This window comes from Pantherophis guttatus, chromosome 13 (assembly GCF_059756535.1).
Source record: "Pantherophis guttatus breed Tessera chromosome 13, ASM5975653v1, whole genome shotgun sequence".
NCBI classification, from domain to species: domain Eukaryota; kingdom Metazoa; phylum Chordata; class Lepidosauria; order Squamata; family Colubridae; genus Pantherophis; species Pantherophis guttatus.
This window is the reverse complement of record NC_142075.1, coordinates 19,765,999-19,784,452: the sequence shown is the minus strand read 5'-3', so window position 1 is coordinate 19,784,452 and position 18,454 is coordinate 19,765,999. Positions and strand designations below refer to the sequence as shown.

The 18,454-nt window shown below is 43.2% G+C and overlaps 1 protein-coding gene across 6 annotated transcripts in view; it reads left to right on the top strand.

Annotated features, from left to right (window-relative positions):
- The window catches only part of MYO5A (myosin VA), a 72,185-nt gene that overhangs the window by 32,264 nt on the left and 21,467 nt on the right, over positions 1-18,454 (top strand). For all 6 annotated transcript variants that reach the window (XM_060689430.2, XM_087878168.1, XM_087878171.1 and 3 more), the window contains exons 15-29: positions 742-900; positions 2,230-2,327; positions 3,129-3,215; positions 3,309-3,417; positions 4,793-5,004; positions 7,265-7,421; positions 8,999-9,238; positions 9,867-10,115; positions 10,468-10,561; positions 10,749-10,897; positions 12,055-12,168; positions 13,023-13,166; positions 14,289-14,342; positions 15,527-15,754; positions 17,683-17,783. In XM_060689430.2, coding sequence (XP_060545413.2) covers positions 742-900; positions 2,230-2,327; positions 3,129-3,215; positions 3,309-3,417; positions 4,793-5,004; positions 7,265-7,421; positions 8,999-9,238; positions 9,867-10,115; positions 10,468-10,561; positions 10,749-10,897; positions 12,055-12,168; positions 13,023-13,166; positions 14,289-14,342; positions 15,527-15,754; positions 17,683-17,783 — 2,195 coding nt within the window. The remainder of the gene's footprint in view (positions 1-741; positions 901-2,229; positions 2,328-3,128; positions 3,216-3,308; positions 3,418-4,792; positions 5,005-7,264; positions 7,422-8,998; positions 9,239-9,866; positions 10,116-10,467; positions 10,562-10,748; positions 10,898-12,054; positions 12,169-13,022; positions 13,167-14,288; positions 14,343-15,526; positions 15,755-17,682; positions 17,784-18,454) is intronic.

Sequence of the window (18,454 nt, the reverse complement as noted above, 5' to 3'; positions counted from 1 at the left end):
AGGTCAGAGTTGGCTTCATTTGGAATGTGCCAACATGAAGCTTCTAATAAATAACTAGATTTCTTTTGAAGCTTAGCTCAAGGCTCATGATTTAATTAAGGCATCTGTTGGAACCTGACACCTGTATTTCAGTGAAGGTGCCAATTTTTCTCACAATTCACAAGGCAAAAGAAATAGGAGCGAGAAGTACTAGGTGTCAAACTTCACAACTGTTAGATTGAGCAACATATGGACAGTTTCTGCAGCATTTACTCGTGGAAGAGCCTCTCTTGATCTGTTTGTGGCTGCATGATTGGAAATAACTTTTTGCTCTGGTGCAAGCCTAAGAGATTAGGAATGTCGTATCTGCAGCACGCTTGGAGTGAGTTAAGCAGTGTAGATAACTGCTCTGCAGGAACAGTGGAGAAGGTCTTGCATCACCATGTTCTCCTTGTCAGTAAGCTTTACAGATGCTTCTGATTGGCCTCCGTGTGGCACAGGCTCCTGGGCCAGCTGCGCCATTGCTCTAATCTAGAAAAGGCCACTCTTACATTCTTGTGCTCATTTAAATCAACATGCTTTATAAAGCAAAGCTAAACTAACGTATTTTTTACAAGCATCTGGAAAGCAACAAAACCAACCCACGAAGGATAATCTCTTTTGCCTTTGGTTCCCCTTTTTATTACATTACCTCAGGGAAAAACTTTCTCTTTCCTAACTCAAAGGTGTCCTTTTTTAAACAAACTCTTGCGTCTGAATCAGTTTAAGATGCTGCCTGAGCTGTTTCGAGTGGAGAAGACCATCAGTCCCACCTCAGCCACACCGTCCGGTCGTACCCCATTGTCTCGAGCGGCCGTGAAACCAGCCAAGTCAAAAATAGCCCAAGCAAGCAAGGAACATAAGAAAACCGTGGGGCATCAGGTAAAGGAAACATACCGTATTTTTTAGACTATAAGACACACTGGAGTATAAGATGCACCAAGATTTCGAAGAGGAAAACAAGAAAAGATACAGTTTTTGGGCTCCACGGGTCGCGTTTTTGCCCTCCTCAACCCCCAGGAGCACTCTGCAGGCTCCCCCCCCCCCAAAGAGGGTGGAAAAGTTACCGAATACAGCCATTTGTATTATAAAATGGGCCTGTTTTTGGCCTCCCAAACCTCCCCATGCGTCGCATTTTTGCCCTCCCCAGGCCCCAGGAGCACTCTGCAGGCCTCCCAAACCCTCTGTGCATCCCATTTTTGCGAAAAACAGGCCTGTTTTTGGCAAAAACGGGACGCGTAGGGCAGGTCTTTGGGAGGCCAAAAATGGCTGTATTTGGTATATAAGATGCACCAACATTTCCACCCTCTTTTGAGGGGAAAAAAGTGCATCTTATACTCCGAAAAGTACAGTATTGCATTTTTCTCTGCTCCGGGCTGTTTTTCTGGATTGTGCAGCCCCACATTACTCAGGGCTGTCCCTCGTGACGATGGAGGATGAGAGAAGAAACATTTTCTGTAACCTTTTGTGGAGAAATAGTGAAATTTTTCCCCCACAGTCTACTTCCACTTTTTAAAATGATCTTTCCTTGTCTATTAGTTTGCCACTGCAGATGCACTTTCTAGTAAAGTCTTACAAAGAGCTCAATTAAGGGTTTAGGATTCAGGTAATCCTTGACTTAATGACTGCAATTGAGCCCAGAATTATGGTCGTAAGTTGTTGCAGTCGTTAAGTGGGTTATCACATTATCAGTTTACTGCTGGGTTTGTTAAGCGAGCACCATGATTGTTAAGCAGGTGTGGCAGTCATAAAGTGAACCTATTTTCCCCAGTGGGTGTTTTTTTGCCAGAAACAAAGGAAATGCTGTTAAAAAAAAAACCCTACAGAAAACCATGGTCATGTGACCATGGGATGCTGTAAGGAGCTGCTTGTCAGGTGCCTAAAATTCAATCCTGTGGCCATGTGGGGCAGCCATGGGGCCATCAGGACTTCAAAAGTGGCTCATAAGTAGCTCTGGGGACGTCCGTCATAAGTTCGAACAATCACTAAGCGAGGATTACCTGTACTTCTTAGACTATGACATAGGTCTGATCTGGATTTATTTCAGTGACGAATACAGATGCAGACTGACTTAAAAAAAATAAAAGTAGAGTATATGACTTGTCATTTATGTGAGAAATGGCTGCACGGAGAGGTTTCAGTCTAAAGAAAGAAAAAATGTGTCAGTGGTTTCCTTGTACATTTTTTCCTCCTTTTTGATCTTTCCTATAGTTCAGAAATTCTCTGCATCTCTTGATGGAGACCCTCAACGCCACAACTCCACATTACGTTCGGTGTATCAAACCAAATGACTTCAAGTTTCCATTTATGTAAGTTTGTGATGCTGTCGTATTTGTCCTCTGAACGTATATTGTGTGTTCCGACCCAGGCTTCCCCAAAAAGCACGAAGCAGAATCCTGGTCCCGACAAAACCCCTTTTGTTAAACAAACAATGAATTCCTCTCATTCACCTTCAGCCAAGTCTTTCAAGGGAGAATTTACAGTCACAGACCTTATCTGGCTTGGAGAGCTGCCAGGCCGATATCTTCAAAACTTGGCAAGGAGCCTCGGAGAGTCACAAACCAATTAGGCGAACTACAAACTCCCTCCCCTTTCGCTCCTCTTTTATTCCCTCTGGCCATTCATCGTCCACCTGTGGCCTTATTCCCAAGTCAATCCTTGTTCTTTAGTTGTTCCCTTCATCTGGCAACTTTGCGCATGCGCACACTGGGAACAGGCTCCAACTGTTCTTCTGCCCCACTGATGTCTGACTCTGAAGGCAGAAGATAACTGGCATCCGGCCCTGGCCCTCTCTCTGCCTCCGATGCAGAGCCTTCATCAGAGCCTTCCCCAGACTCCAGGACTGGCCCAACTTCCTCCCCAACCTCCTCACTGTCCGAAGCTGCTGCCAGCTCTTCTGGCTGCTGGCGGGCCACAACATTGTGTTAGAGAAGAAAAAAAAACCCAAACATTTTGCTCAACAAATCTCTGCTAGAGCCATTTGGGAAGTCAACTTATTTGCAAATTTTTGCTGTTCTTTGGGCAACTCATCCTTTCCTTCACAATAAAAACTTCTGTTCTGTGATCACACTTGTGTCATGAATGACTCCGTGCTGTGTGTTCGCATGTAGGTTTGATGAAAAGCGGACTGTACAACAGCTGAGAGCTTGCGGTGTGCTGGAGACAATCCGAATCAGTGCAGCTGGTTTCCCTTCAAGGTGAGCACATCACGCATCAGACGTGGGGGGATACAGTTTGCATTTTGAAGGTCTTTTCTGATTGGCTAATGTCACCTTTCCTCTTGGAACCAGGTGGACCTATCAAGAATTCTTCAGCCGCTATCGTGTCCTGATGAAGCAGAAAGATGTCCTCAGTGACAGGAAACAGACATGCAAGAATGTCTTGGAAAAGCTGATTCTGGTAATGGATTTATGGTGCTTTAATGCCTGTAAAGTTAGCCCATGCTGGATGGATCCTTGCCATTTGAAGGATGAGCAGTAATGTGGTCTCCAGTCTCCGCTACCAATGTGCCTCTTAAGAAGAAGAATAGCACAGGAAGCGGAGGACATTTTATCAGGAAAATACCGTATTTTTCAGAGTATAAGACGCACCTTTCCCCCCCCTAAAAGGGGGCAAAAATTTAGGTGCGTCTTATACACCAAATGTAGCCCCGCCCACCCACTGGCCCCCACCCTTTGGCCTCTGCCTCCCAGCAGTTTACATCCTTGCAAGCAAACAGCAAGAAAAAAACAGTTCTTTTCAGCTTCAGCACAGCCTAATTAGCACAAGTTGATAGGATCAGCCTCCCGACTCTCAGCTGATTTGCTCTCAGGTGTTTAGCGTAGAGCTCTGCTGCTTGCTGCAAAGAGATAAATTGCTGGAGCAGATTTTTTTTTCCCTTGTGCTAATCAAGCTATGCTGAAAACGAAACTGAAAGTAAAGCAGGCTGTTAGCTGTAACGAGGCAAAATTGCTCAGAGGCAGAGGGAGATTTCTTTTTCTTCTTTTCCTCACCAAAAAAGGTAGGTGCGTCTTATACTCCGGTGCGTCTTATACTCCGAAAAATACGGTAGCATCGTATGAAGACTTCTTCATCTTGATGCAAATGAGTTATCACACATCCCCCCCAAAACTGCTTTCAGTTCCTGGGGAAAATGTTAGAACTGCAAATTAGAAAAATCCAATGTGTCGCGTGCAATCTGACCTTTGCCCGGGGTGTAGAAATCAAAGTACAATCAGAGACTTAACAAAGCAACCATATATATGTTTATGCAGAAATGGTTCCCTCCACATGTTGAATTCAGTGGGGCTTGTCTCAGGTAAGCGCATATATAAGATTGAAAATCCATCCATCCCATGGCAGCTAAATGGGATGAAAAGTCCTTTAGATGTCCCATAGAGAAGATGAATTAATTTAGATTCCTAATTAAATCTTCCTTTTAAACTTTGACACTTTGGTATATTGATATACGTTAAACCCTCCTGCTTTGTGGGAAACTCCGCACGTGCTTAGAATGAATTCCCTAACATAGAGTGAATAATTAACACCCTCAATTTTCTTAACAATCTGAAATCATCACGACGTGTTAAGAAATAGAACGGCACAATCCAGCTATTTTGATCCTTAAAAAAAAATATTTTTTTAATATACTCCGCTGCTTCTGCATAATATCATCTTCATGATTTTGTAAGATATTTTTAATTCTTCTATTATTGAATCCACTCTTGTCTTTTTATTTATATTGCAAAGTGGGTCAAGTTCCGATACTGATTAAACTTTTCTTTTCTGAAAATAGGACAAGGATAAGTACCAGTTTGGGAAGACAAAAATATTTTTCCGGGCTGGTCAAGTAGCTTATTTGGAAAAAATAAGGGCTGATAAACTGAGAGTGGCTTGCATCCGTATCCAAAAGACTATCAGGGGGTGGTTGATGCGAAAGAAGTACCTGCGCATGAGGAAGGCAGCCATCACCATTCAGAAATACGTCCGTGGATACCAGGCACGATGGTAAGCTGATCTTCCTTAGGATGGTGTGCTGTAAATAGTTTTGATAGAAGAGAATATATGTAGCTCAGGGTTGAACTGTGGGGTCCTTGGTGCTCTCTGAGCTTGCTTGTTTTCTTGTAGACGTTTCATTACCCAAGTAGGTTACATCATCAGTGCTTGAAGGGAATGGGGCAGAGGGGAGGAGGAGGAGGACTGTGGGATCCTTGGTACTCTCTGACCTTGGTTGTTTTCTTGTAGACGTTTCATTACCCAATTAGGTAACATCATCAGTGCTAGAAGGGAATGGGGAAGAGAGGAGGAGGAGGGGAGGAGGAGAAGGAGGACTGTGGGATCCTTGGTGCTCTCTGACCTTGGTTGTTTTCTTGTAGACGTTTCATTACCCAACTAGGTAACATCATCAGCACTAGAAGGGAGTGGGGTTTGCTCTCTTTTTATATATTAGTAGCTTGTCCTGTCAGTATCAGTGGGAGTGATCTTGGTGGTTCCTTGATTAAATTGTTGTTTATTGTTAGCTTGTTTGTGTCAGTTGGTAGTTCCTTGATTGGGGTACTGTTTACTTCTTGATTATTGATCTAGTGTAAATAATTCCTTGCTATCTGCTCAGTTTCCCTGCAAATAAGATTATTATAGGCTACATATTGAAAGGTAGGCCAGTGCCATTGGAAATTCAGAAGACACATGTGTCCTGTTTTGCTGCCTGCTTGGAAAGCAAGAAGTTGTAGAATGCCCGGTGGAGCATAATATAGGGTAGATGAACTATTTTTAGTTTGATTAGGGGCATGAAAATTAGTTACACGCTTGGTGTAAACCGAAAAACACATCATGAAAACAGTATATTAATAGCTCCTAGCCATATGTATTGTCTTATGTTCAAGGGCTGCAAAGACTAACTCCTAACTATGGGACGCGGAGACATTTCTTGAATGCCTTTGACGTGTTTGGTTGGCCACTTTGACTGATGCCCAATTAGATGAGCCGTTGGCCTGCTCTAATCGAACTGTCATCAGGATGCAATTCTCTGCTGCATCGTTGGCATTCCCCCAAAATAACATGTGATTAGCCAGATTTTATCTAATATAATTTCCTGAGTCTTTATACAAAATAAACTCTGAGAGAGAGAGTAGCATAGAACGCTAGATCCTTATCTTTCTTCTATTGTCAGTCCTCCTACGTGAACTATGAGCTAATTCCGCTTTATTATAAGGCTACATTAAGAGAAGCCTGCAAGTCTGAACTCACACACTTCCCATCACCATTTTAAACCATCTAATCAATTTGAGCAGGTCCATCCTAAGTTTCTTTCCCTGATCATTAAGTCCCTTCTCTTGTCTGGCTGTTTCCTAGGCAGCATCTCTTCTCTTCCTTCCCCGAGATCTTCCATACTTGCCATTATATTTATTCAGACTATATGCAGGGGTGGGCTTCAAAAATTTTAGCAAGGGGTTCTCTGCCTGGTTGCTGGGTGGGCATGGCCATGGTGGGTGTGGCCTAGTCGGCCTCCTGCACCATGGTGGGAGGGGGCGTTTTTGTCCTCGGGCTCTGGAGGCTTTCCTTGAGTCTCCAAGAGGGCAAAAACGGCCTCCCCAGGCTCCGGAGGCCCTCTGGTGGCCGGAAACGGGCCTGTTTCCTGAACTTCTGGTAGCCCTGTTTTTCACCCTCCACTTACCTGCATCCAAAATGGGCCATGTGGGGACTCCCGGCAGGAGTGGGGTGGGTGGGGCAGGGCCAGCCAGGAGTGGAATTTGGGGGTTCTCCGAACTGCACAGAATCTTAGCTAGAGGTTCTCCCGAACCCCCAGCAACCCTCTTGAAGAGGTTGTAAAAAAAAATGCTTTTAAAGCCTCTGACGATCCCAGCTGACTTGCCTGATCAGCAGAGGCGTCTTTTCCTTTTAAAAACATTTTTTCTATAACCTCTTTGGCCGAAGTGGTTGTAGAAAAAATGCTTTTAAAAGCCTCTGATGATTCCAGCTGAGCAGCGCGATCATCTGAGCCTCTTTTTTTTACTTTTAAAAGCATTTTTTCGGCCAAAGAGGTTGTAGAAAAAATGCTTTTAAAAATAAAAAAAAAGCCTCTGATGATTGCGCGGCTCAGCTGGGCGATGTGGGGGGGGGAGAGGAATTTTTGCTACTGGTTCTCCGAACCACCCGCCTCCATCGTTTCCAGGTTGGGCGATCCAGTCCGAACCGGGAGCATTTCACACCTGATTCCAATACAATAAATTAATTTCTGTTCCCCTCTCTCCCCCATTTTCTTGCTCAGCCTTGCAAAGTTCTTACGAAGAACCAAAGCTGCCATCATCATCCAGAAATTCCAGCGCATGGATGCTGCCCGCAAACGGTATCGGCACATCCGAGCAGCTACCATTACTCTCCAGTCGCACTTGCGAGGCTACATTGCCAGGAAGAAGTATCACAAGGTAAGGACAAGATCTTGGCTGCGATTTCGAATCCTCCCCAAAAGTTATGATCCCACAATACTTTCTTCCAGGATGCGGTAGAACGCATACATGCTTTAATGTTATTTCTGTGGGTCCATTTCTCAAGATTGAGATCAGGGCCCTTGCAGACCCACAGAGAAGAAGATTAGTGGTGCAAAACTTTGCAAATTACGTATCCCATAATACATAATGTGCAAATCATATAACCTATAATAGATATTCTCTCTAATCCTTTTCCAATTTGTTCGGTATCCTTTGGGGTTAGCTGTTGACAAAAACATAGCTGTACTCCTGACATACCGACATCCAGAATTATATTTAGTGGGTTTCGACAGATTCTTATACCTCCTCATTTAAATCAACTCCCCTGTTTTGTAGTTGAATCTTATTCTGTAGGAGAAATTTCACCGTGTTCTGTTAGATTGCAAAAGCCTTTAAAAACTTCCGTTTCTGAATCTCTGTGGCTTTGCAAGAATTTCAAAGGTGGTTCAGTTGTGTTGACGGATCATGTCTTCTGACACATCCAAGGTGTTCCGGTAATTAAAGATGATTTCGTTCTGCATAGCGTATTCTTTGCCTGTGGAAGTTTTTGCAACAGCTGTCTTGTGATTATAAAAACTGGTATGGAAAATAATTACGGAGCCTGTAAGAAAAGTTGAATCACCTGCTCACCTGTTCGGAGGAGATTCCTAAATGAGATTATGTTGGGAGGCTCACAGTTTCACAGGGATCTCCACTGTTCCAACTCTAGAGATGCTGTTTTGTAAACAAACGAACGCGCTTAGGAAAGTTTCGGATACTTGAATATTCTTTGGATTTGCTGGGATTATTAGTGTCAGCCTGAGGACCTGCAGTAGCTGTCGAATCAAGGTATTTCTAGAGCATTTGAACAGAGCAATGACATAATAACAGTTGGAAATATGCTGTTGTGTATCCTGATATAACTCAAGCATAAGAAATAATATTCAGATGACTGGGCTTTAAACGTGAAAATAGAGAAAGGCTGGTTAATGTACTATTAGAAAACAGCCTTGTCTAAATTGTTTTCCTGATATCCTGAACGAGAATGGCGTTCTTGGCCAGCAAATCAAAATTTGTGGTCACATGATGGATGAAGGATCTTGAATCTTTCCTAATAGCTATATTCCTTTTGGGAGTTTAAATGCTTTATATTGATTCTGAGTATTAGTGTCATATGAGGTAGGAACAAACTAAAAATACCAAACTGATTTAATTTATCAACTTGAGTCGATCACTATTGGAACGAAGCAATATTTATTTGAGTTATTTATAAAATATGAATGTTTAGGCTATGATTTATGGCATGAATAATTTTATAATTTCGCCTTGGGTGGCAAAGCAAGCTACCCCTATAAATTGGGAGGAAATATTGTTTCCTTCTTAGTTTTAGGGTTGTTGTTTTCTATTTTAATAACTTTTCGCTTAGCCACAACTCACTTTCGCTGTGCTGTCAATTAATTGTCCCCCGTAGCGAATGTCAATCAGAGATCTAAAATGCAGGAAAAGGATGCTCAACCTGTCTTTTAAATGCGCAGATGCTTTGGGAGCACAAGGCCACCATTATCCAAAAACATGTGCGCGGCTGGCTAGCTCGCTTGCGCTACCACCGGACTTTGAAGGCAATTATTTACCTGCAATGCTGCTTCCGGCGATTGATGGCCAAGAGGGAGCTGAAGAAGCTGAAGATAGAAGCTCGCTCAGTAGAGCACTACAAGAAACTCAACGTCGGCATGGAGAACAAGATTATGCAACTCCAGCGTAAAATTGACGACCAGGTAAAAGAATGCACAACTGTGGATTAAATGAGCCACGGTGGCGTGGATGGATGGATACATGGATAGACAGTCAGACAGGCAGAGATGGATGGATGGATACATGGATGGACAGTCAGACAGGCAGAAATGGATGGATGGATGGATGGATGGATACATGGATACATGGATACATGGATACATGTATGGACAGTCAGGCAGGCAATGGATGGATGGATACATGGACAGATGGATAGATGCATACATGGATGGACAGTCAGACAGGCAGGCAAGCAGAGATGGATGGATACATGGATACATGGATGGACAGATGAATGGATGGATACATGGATGGACAGGCAAGCAGAGATAGATAGATAGATAGATAGATAGATAGATAGATAGATAGATAGATAGATAGATAAAGAGACAGAGGTGATAGAGATAGAGATATGTTTATTTCATACTCAAAAGACAGACTTGATGGATCCCTAGGTCTTTTTCTGCCGTCAGGTTTCTATGTTTCCAAACTGAAAAAATAGGGATGGGATGGTGCGCATCTCCTAATAGGAGACAAAATGATCCATAAATATTTAGCCTGTATCTGTCGTCCTCTGATGATTGACCTGCACTCTTTGGGGTTTTTGTTCAGACACGAGACTCCAGGTCCCTGGTTGAGAAGCTAACTAGCTTAGAGGCAACTTACACTTCCGAGACGGAGAAGCTGCGGAATGACATAGAGAGGCTTCGGATGAGTGAAGAAGAGGCCAAGAATGCCACCAATCGCCTCATTAGCCTTCAAGAGGAGATCGGCAAGCTGCGGAAAGAGCTGGATCAGATCCAGACGGAGAAGAAAACGATCAAAGAAAAGGCGGATCTCTATAAACAGGAAACAGACAAGGTAAAATCGTTTTGTGTAAACAACTCCACTCGGCAGCGCAATAATTCTTGAGAGCAAACCTCCCTTTTGGTTCACATGGGACTTCACCTCACCCGCTCACTTCCCCAACCCAAATGCCATGCCCCCTCCTCCCCATTACTATGGCAGCCGATAGCAAGCATGCATCAAAGGAGAATCCCATGCTGGAGATCCGGCTGGCACACTGTCCTAGACTAAGTGGAATATTGTATATAGATAAGACTTTGATAACGATACCAGCAGCCTCATTATAAACTAGCAATTAATTTAATTGGAATCATATAGAAAGAAACTTATGGCCAAAATGTTACAAAACTTCTTTTTTTTTTTTAAGCTGGTGCTTGAACTAAAAGAGCAAAACACACTTCTTAAAAAGGAGAAAGATGACCTGAATAGCCGCATCCAAAACCAGGCCAAAGAAATTACAGGTAAGCTCAGCTCAGGAATTTACTGACTGGGTTTTTTAAAAAAAAATAGTTTCTGTGTCTACGTAGGCCTGTGGATCTGAATGTGGGAATGCTGGGAAATAGGGAAAGAATCCCTATTTCTCCCTTGTGGAGAGAAAGCAATGGGTGAAATCTTGCTTTGATTTTTTCTTTTTCCTTTTGTTTGCAGAGGTCATGGAGAAAAAGCATCTCGAGGAGACAAAGCAACTGGACCTAGACCTGAACAACGAAAGGCAGAGGTATCAGAATCTGCTCCAAGAATTCAGCCGGTTGGAAGAGCGATATGATGACCTCAAGGATGAGATGAAGCTGATGGAGGTGAGTGGACCAGATGCCAAAATCAGTATCAGACTTGGGTTTGGGAACAGATGCTTTCCAATAGCTCCTGAGAAATGGGAATGGGCATAATTACCTTGAGGTAAGATGGGAAGCCTATAAATTTATCTCCCCCCCATCCATCTCTCTCTCTCTCTCTCTCTCTCTCTCTCTCTCTCTCTCTCTCTCTCTCTCTCTCTCTCTCTCACTCTCACTCTCACTCTCACTCTCACTCTCACTCTCTCTTGATCCGGACTATAAGACGCACCTACCTTTTTTGGTGAGAAAAGCAAAAAAAAGAAATCTGCCTCTGCCTCCCAGCAATTTTGCCTCATTGCAGCAAACAGCCTGCTTTACTTTCATTTTCGTTTTCAGCATAGATTGATTGGCACAAGGAAAAAAAAACTGCTCCCAGCTGTTTCAGGCTGCAGGGATTGCCATTGCCTATTGCTGCGCGGGCCTCTGCTGCTTGCTGCAAGGAGCTGCCTTGAGCCTTCGGAGAAAGGCAGCATACAAGTTGAACAAATAAATAAATAAATAAATAAATTGCTGGGAGGCAATTTAACCTCCTTGCAGCAAGCAGCAGAGGCCCGCGCAGCAATAGACAGTGGCAATCCCTGCAGCTTGAAACATCTGAGAGTCCGGAGGCCGATCCAAAGGACAGTCAACTTGTGCTAATTAGGCTGTGCTGAAGCTGAAATGGTCTGTTTCTTCTTGCTGTTTGCTACAAGGAGGTAAATTGCTGGGAAGCAGAGGCCAAAGGGTGGGGGCCAGTGGGTGGGCGGGGCTACATTTGGTGTATAAGACGCACCCAAATTTTCACCCCCTTTTAGGGGGGAAAAGGTAGGTCTTATACTCAGAAAAATACGGTATATCTCTATAATCTATCTACCTACCTATCTATCTCTATTTCTATCTTTCTATCTTTCTTTCTTTCTCTCTCTCTCTCAATTAAATTGTGAACGTAGTGAATAAAGAGGGCATCCTGCATCTTCTTTCTTCTTGCTGCTTCTCCATCTGCCTTTATTCATCAAAGACTCTTGGTTTTTCCTCTATAAGTTTTCTAAATTCTCTCTCCTTCAAGAGATGAAAATGAAAGTGCAGGAAACTTTTAGCCCATGGAAGCACCAAGTTAATGCTGGTGCTCATTCCCTTCCCAGACTATTTCCAAACCGGGGCACAAGAGAACGGATTCCACCCATAGCAGCAATGAATCAGAATATACTTACAGCTCTGAGTTCGCTGACGCTGAAGAGTTTCCAATGGGAACAGAGGTAGGGTTGGAAATTTTTTGTGATTTGTTTGTGAGTTTCCTTGGCTCAGGATGCAGATTTTGTCATCATCTCATCCGTTCTGGAGATCATTTTGGAATATCCAGAAATGTTCCATGTATTAATTGCGTGATGGCTGAGTCAGATTTTTAAACTGTGCTTTAGAAACATCTCAATATTACAAAGAGACAAGAACTTGGTGTGTTCATAATTTGTATTGGAGTCTTAACTGTCAACCTGTTGTTTTTCTTTCCATAAAAATAAAGCAGAAAGCCATAGACAACCAAAGGTTGATTGTGGACCTTAAATTGTGAACTAGGTTTCATTTTTAAAAAAAGTTTTAGGACCGATACTTTTTAAATTAGAGTTGCCTGATCGGCAGAGGCTTTTTTTCTTTTAAATGCCTCTGACGATCCAAGCTGAGTTGCCTGATCGGCAGAGGCTAAAAGCCTCTGCTGATCAGGCAACTCAGCTTGGATCGTCAGAGGCATTTAAAAGAAGAAAAAGGGTTTTTTTTTCTTTTAAAAGCCTTTGACGATCCCATCTGAGCCACGCGCTCATCAGCCGAAGAGGTTGTAGAAAAAATGCTTTTAAAAGTAAAAAAGAAAAGCCTCTGATGATTGTGTGGCTCAGCTGAGCATGGGGGGGGTGGGGGTGGCAGGGATTTTTGCTACCGGTTCTCCGAACCACCCACCGCCATCGCTACCGGATCGGGCGATCCGGTCTGAACCGGGAGCATTTCACCCCTGCTTTCATCTTTTTCCTCATGGTAACAAACATCGTGTAGATCTGTCCCTCCTTCCTGTAGCTGGGAAACTTTCTGATCTCCACCCTTCCCCGTTTGCCCTGTAAATCAGGAACCGAGTGAGAAAAAGGCACCGTTGGACATGTCTCTCTTCCTCAAACTGCAAAAACGAGTGAAGGAGCTGGAGATGGAAAAGCAGTCCCTGCAGGATGAGCTAGAGAAGAAGGAGGACCAAGTTCTGCGGGCCAAGGCCAAGGTAAGGTGGAAAAGATCACACATCTCCTAGTCCAGGTGATGGTGACAGTTGGGATCCCATGCCAGCAATGATATTCCATTCGGCAGGTGGAAAGTAGGTCCATGATTCTCTCCAGGGGAAAATTCCGAATTAAAAGAGAATATTTGAAGCTCAGGGTTGAAACGAAGGGTCCCCGTTGCTCTCTGAGCTTGACTGTTTTCTTGCAGACATTTCATTACCCAACTTGGTAACATCATCAGTGCTAGAAGGGCTAGCATAAACCCCCCTCCATTCTAGCCCTGACGATGTTATCTAGCTGGGTAATGAAATGTCTGCAAGAAAACAACCAAGCACAGAGAGCACTAAAGAGTCCTCAAAATTCCAAAAGTAAGTAAGGAACATGCAAAGTAGAGCCTTGGTGGCGCAGCAGACTAAAGCACTGTTAAGTAACACCAGCTGCCTGCAATTACTGCAAGTTCAAATCTCACCAGGCTCAAGGTTGACTCAGCCTTCCATCCTTTCGAGGTAGGTAAAATGAGGACCCGGATTGTGAGGGCAATAAGCTGACTTTGTATAAAAAAGAACACGGCTTACGGGGGGTGTGGGGTGTGAAAGCCCTACTAAGCAGGTATATACAAAAGTATGAAGGCTATTGCTTAACGCATTGTAAGCTGGCCTGAGTCTCCGGAAAAGGGCGGCATATAAATCAAACCGATAAATAAATAAATAAGCACAATTAGTGCTTTCTTGCAGTTGTCCACTCCTTAATTTTTGTTGGTTTGATCCATTGATGTTATAGAAGCAGGTCAGAATATTATTATTTTTTCTTACGGTGCTTTGTCTCATGACTTTACGAACTTTAAAAGATGTCTTAATCTAGTTTTTACCTGTTTTCTTAATGTTGTTGATACAGTCAGCAGAGCTACCAATGATGTTTTTAGTAATTGTAACCGTTTGAAAATCACTCACCTTTTCTCTCTTGCCTGTAGAATTCAGTCCATTCTTAAAACCTTTAAACATTATATAAACATTACTAATTATCTAAAAATGAATACACTGAAATATTCATTTCTTCTTGATAGGGTCTGCAATGTTCTGTTTCTAAACGTGCAATATTTTTGTTTCTGCTTTGAATTTTTCCAGGAGGAAGAAAGACCTCAGATGAGAGGAGCAGAGCTGGAATACGAATCGCTTAAGGTTGTGAAAAGTATTGTATTTGGAATTCCTGAATCCTGTGCGTTACCCTCCCCAAAATAGGCTAAATTAGAAAAACAGATTTAAATGATATTTACTGAACTTTTTTTTTAAAAAATGTCCCAACGCTTCATCTACATACTACAGTATAAGCATATGTGGACGTTGGAAGCCAGTAGTGATTTAGTCATTTTAATTATTAGCCTGAGGCACACTCACAAAAGTACATGGAATTTGTGATCCATCCGTGGATCTGGAAGTGCCAACATTTCTAGACTACTTTTCCACTCTAGGCATGTTTAAAGTCACTGTTTTTCAAACTTGGCAACTTTAAGATTCAGCTCTGAGAATCCTGGCTGGCTGGAGAATTCTAGGAATTGAAGTCCGCACAGTTGAAGTTGCCAAGTTTGAAGTTGCCAAGTTTGAAAAACCCTGGTCTAAGTGTTTCCACTCTGAATATTTTAACTGGTTGCCATTCCTTTAGTGGGGGGGAAACAGACAATACAAACACAAAGACAGGTCTCTTCTGACCTCATCAGCCCACAAATTCATAGAGTTCTTTAATGGAAAGCCAGGGGTTTCCCCTGGATTAAAGTAGACCTTTGTTTGTGAAATATATAAAAGTCAGGCAGGGGTGGGATTCAGCCGGTTCGGGCGAATCGGATGTTAATTTTAATCTGGTTCGCTGAACCGGTATAGTTGCAAGGACTATCCTTGCACCCCATCCACCCCACCTCTCCCGCGAGTCTCCACGCGGCCCGTTTTGGATGCCAGGTAAGTGTAGGGCCTGCACAGAGGCTCTGGGAGGGTGAAAAACGGGCATCCTGGAAGTCCCAGAAGTCCAGAAATGGGCCCGTTTCCGACCTCCAGAGCCCAGGGGAGGCCATTTTCACCCTCCCAGAGTCTCGAGGAAAGTCTCCAGAGCCTGGGGAGGGTGAAAATGACCCCCCCCCCGGCCGTGGTGCAGGAAGCCGACTAGGCCACGCCCCCATGGCCACACCTACCCAGCAACCGGCAGAGAACTGGTTGCTAAAATTTTTCAATCCCACCCCTGAGGTCGGGACATCTTTTATCAAACCCATCAGTAACTAAGATCGGCTTCTTTACCTTGATCTTGATTTCTCTTAGAACACTTGGCAAAGGAGGACAATTGTTTTTATTGTTTCCTCCCATCTTCTACCCCGCAGCGTCAAGAGCTTGAGTCGGAGAATAAGAAACTAAAGAACGAATTGAACGAGTTGAGGAAGGCCCTGATGGAAAAGAGCGCTCCAGATGTCACGATGCCTGGTGCCCCAGCATACAGAGTCCTTTTGGACCAGATGACCTCCGTCAGTGAAGAGCTGGAGGTCCGCAAGGAGGAAGTTCTCATCCTGAGGTCTCAGCTGATGAGCCAGAAGGAGGCCGTGCCATTCAAGGTGGATCTAGAAACAAAACTGGTTGTATCATCCACGTTCATGTTAGGTAGTACGATGGCAGGTTACATTGCTTTTTTTCTCCCGAAGTACAATCCAGAATCAAACCAAGTACTAGCATGGATTGTCTTCTGTAGCTCGTTAGTGGCGCAGGCTACGTGTGTAATCTCTTGCACTGCAGAAAGCTATTCCTTCTCACCATTGAGTAACCATTGCTCTTCATCAACTGTTGTATTAATTTATGGCATGTTAAAGGGGGGGGGGTAGCATGCTCAGTTCCTTACCATTTGGTTGCCACAGTCATCTGGAATGGCCTTTCTGAAGCTTTAGAGCAAGGATGTCCAACCTTGGTAACTTTAAAATCTATGGAGTTCAACTCCTAGATTTCCCCAGCCAATCATGCTGGCTGGGGAATTCTGGGAGTTGAAGTCCACAGGTCTTAAAAGTTGCCAAGATCCCCGTTTTAGAGATTAGCAATTTCCAACAAGAAACAATTTCCCTTGAAACGTGTTAGGATAGCTAACAGATCAAAAGAGCCTGGTTTAGATCTGCAGACTAAAGCACAGTAATTAACATCCAGCTGTCTACAATTACACCAGTTCGAATCTCCCCAGGCTCAAGGCTGACTCAGCCTTCCATCCTTTCTAAGGTAGGTAAATTGAGGACCCAGTTTGTGGGGGCAATAAGCTGACTTTGTATAAATATACAAAAAGGATGAAGGCTATTGCTTAACGCATTGTAAGCCGCCCTGAGTCTTCGGAGAAGGGTGGCATATAAATCAAATTAAAAAAAAAAATTGCTGATGCAGTTGCATTTATTCATCAATCAGCTTTAATTAATGAGCATGTATGTTAGATAACTAGCCTGTTTCTTTATTTTCCTGCTTGCACACGGATTACCAGGATGATAAGGTAACGTTGCTGCAGATAATTTTATTTTTAATGCTGGAACCCTTGTAACCTGCCATGCGTCCATAGTAATGCATTCAAGCAAGCCACGGAATTGAGCCCATAAAAGTAACAAGGGATATTTTGATCTGCGGTACATTCTAGTTGTAGTATTTATTTATTTTTTTACTTTGGCAGTAGCTTTCCTAAAATAAAAACATCCAAAAGAAAAAGAAGGGGCTGTTATAGCCTTTTAGCTAAACAAGAAAGATCAGGTCCACACCCAAAGATTCAATTAAACTGATTTATTGCTCAAAGCCTATGCGCAGGAATCTTCCCAACTAATAGTCAATACCTGCTAAGAGTTAAGTAAGGGTCTGCAGCACTCGAGGGGGAGAGGGTTGAACCAGGGGTGAAATCCAGCAGGTTCTAACAGGTTCTGGAGAACCGGTAGCGGAAATTTTGAGTAGTTCGGAGAACCAGCAAATGCCACCTCTGGCTGGCCCCAGAGTGGGATGGGAATGGAGATTCTGCAATATCCTTCCCTTGCCACACCCACCAAGCCACGCCTATAGAACCGGTAGGGAAAAATTTTGGATTTCACCCCTGGGTTGAACTTAGTTCTCTTGTGACTACATAGGCATTCTAGGCTGATTCCTCCTTTTCACTCCACCCCCGGTTCTGCCATCTTTTCTCCTACATCAAGAAACTTTTTTTTTTTTTATTGTGCTGCTGTATCTGTCACAGCTTTGAAACAGCCCTGGGATATGTAATTGAGACAGAGTGCATGGCTCGGCCAAAGATCAGCTTGGGAAGTTCATGACTCAATTAAGATTTGGACTCAAGCCACTTCTTGATGTTGGTGCAACCCACTTAGAGCAAATTGCTTTAGCAACTCCTCTGGAAGAGCAGCGTAGACAAGTCTTACATTAATGATAACTAAATAATGATTGTATCACAGTTTATTAGCTGCTGAGACAAGCCTGTACTTAAAGCATGTACTATTGAATCGTTCTCATTTGTTCTCCCATTGATTATTTCCAGAATACCATGACAGACTCTACAATTCTTCTGGAAGATGTTCAGAAGTTGAAGGACAAAGGAGAGATCGCTCAAGCTTATATTGGACTGAAGGAGACAAACAGGTACATGACTGAAAATCTTGAACTGTTATCTCCCAACATTAATCATTATCTCTATTTTTTTTCTCTCTGTGTCTTTCTGTCTCTCCTCCTCTTCCTCCTCCTCCTCCTCTTCCTCCTCCTCCTCCTCCTCCTCCTCCTCCTCCTCCTCCTCTCCACTCCTATGGGATGTACAGAACATTTCAATTGTTGAACTGCTTTGAATTTGAAAAGCCCCTTCTTGTATTTGAAACAGCGCATTTGGAAGTGCTTGTAACTTCAGATATAATAACCTGAGCCCTAAACCACTTCCAAAATTATCATAACAGCCCGTCTTGAATATGGGAGAGTCGCTTCAAGCTCCAAACAGGGTATTTTGAATTCAAAACCTTTTACACATCTCCAGCTTACTCCATAAATCTTGATTTTTTTTAAACGTACACATTTTGGGTCCCTTAGTATGAATCTCTCTAAAGGGCAAGATGGTTTTAGTGCCTTCAGCTTTCATAGGAAAATAAATCTTAAATAAGCTTGAATTAGATGTTTGAAAAGCCTTTGTGGTTTTGATACAACGTTCTGAAATTTGCTAAACCCTCGTATGAAAATACAGCTTAATTCTATGCCTTGGTTTTCATCTCTCAGCATTCTTCTTATAAAGTGGGGGGGGGCTTTTTAAAATACAAAATTGTTCCAGG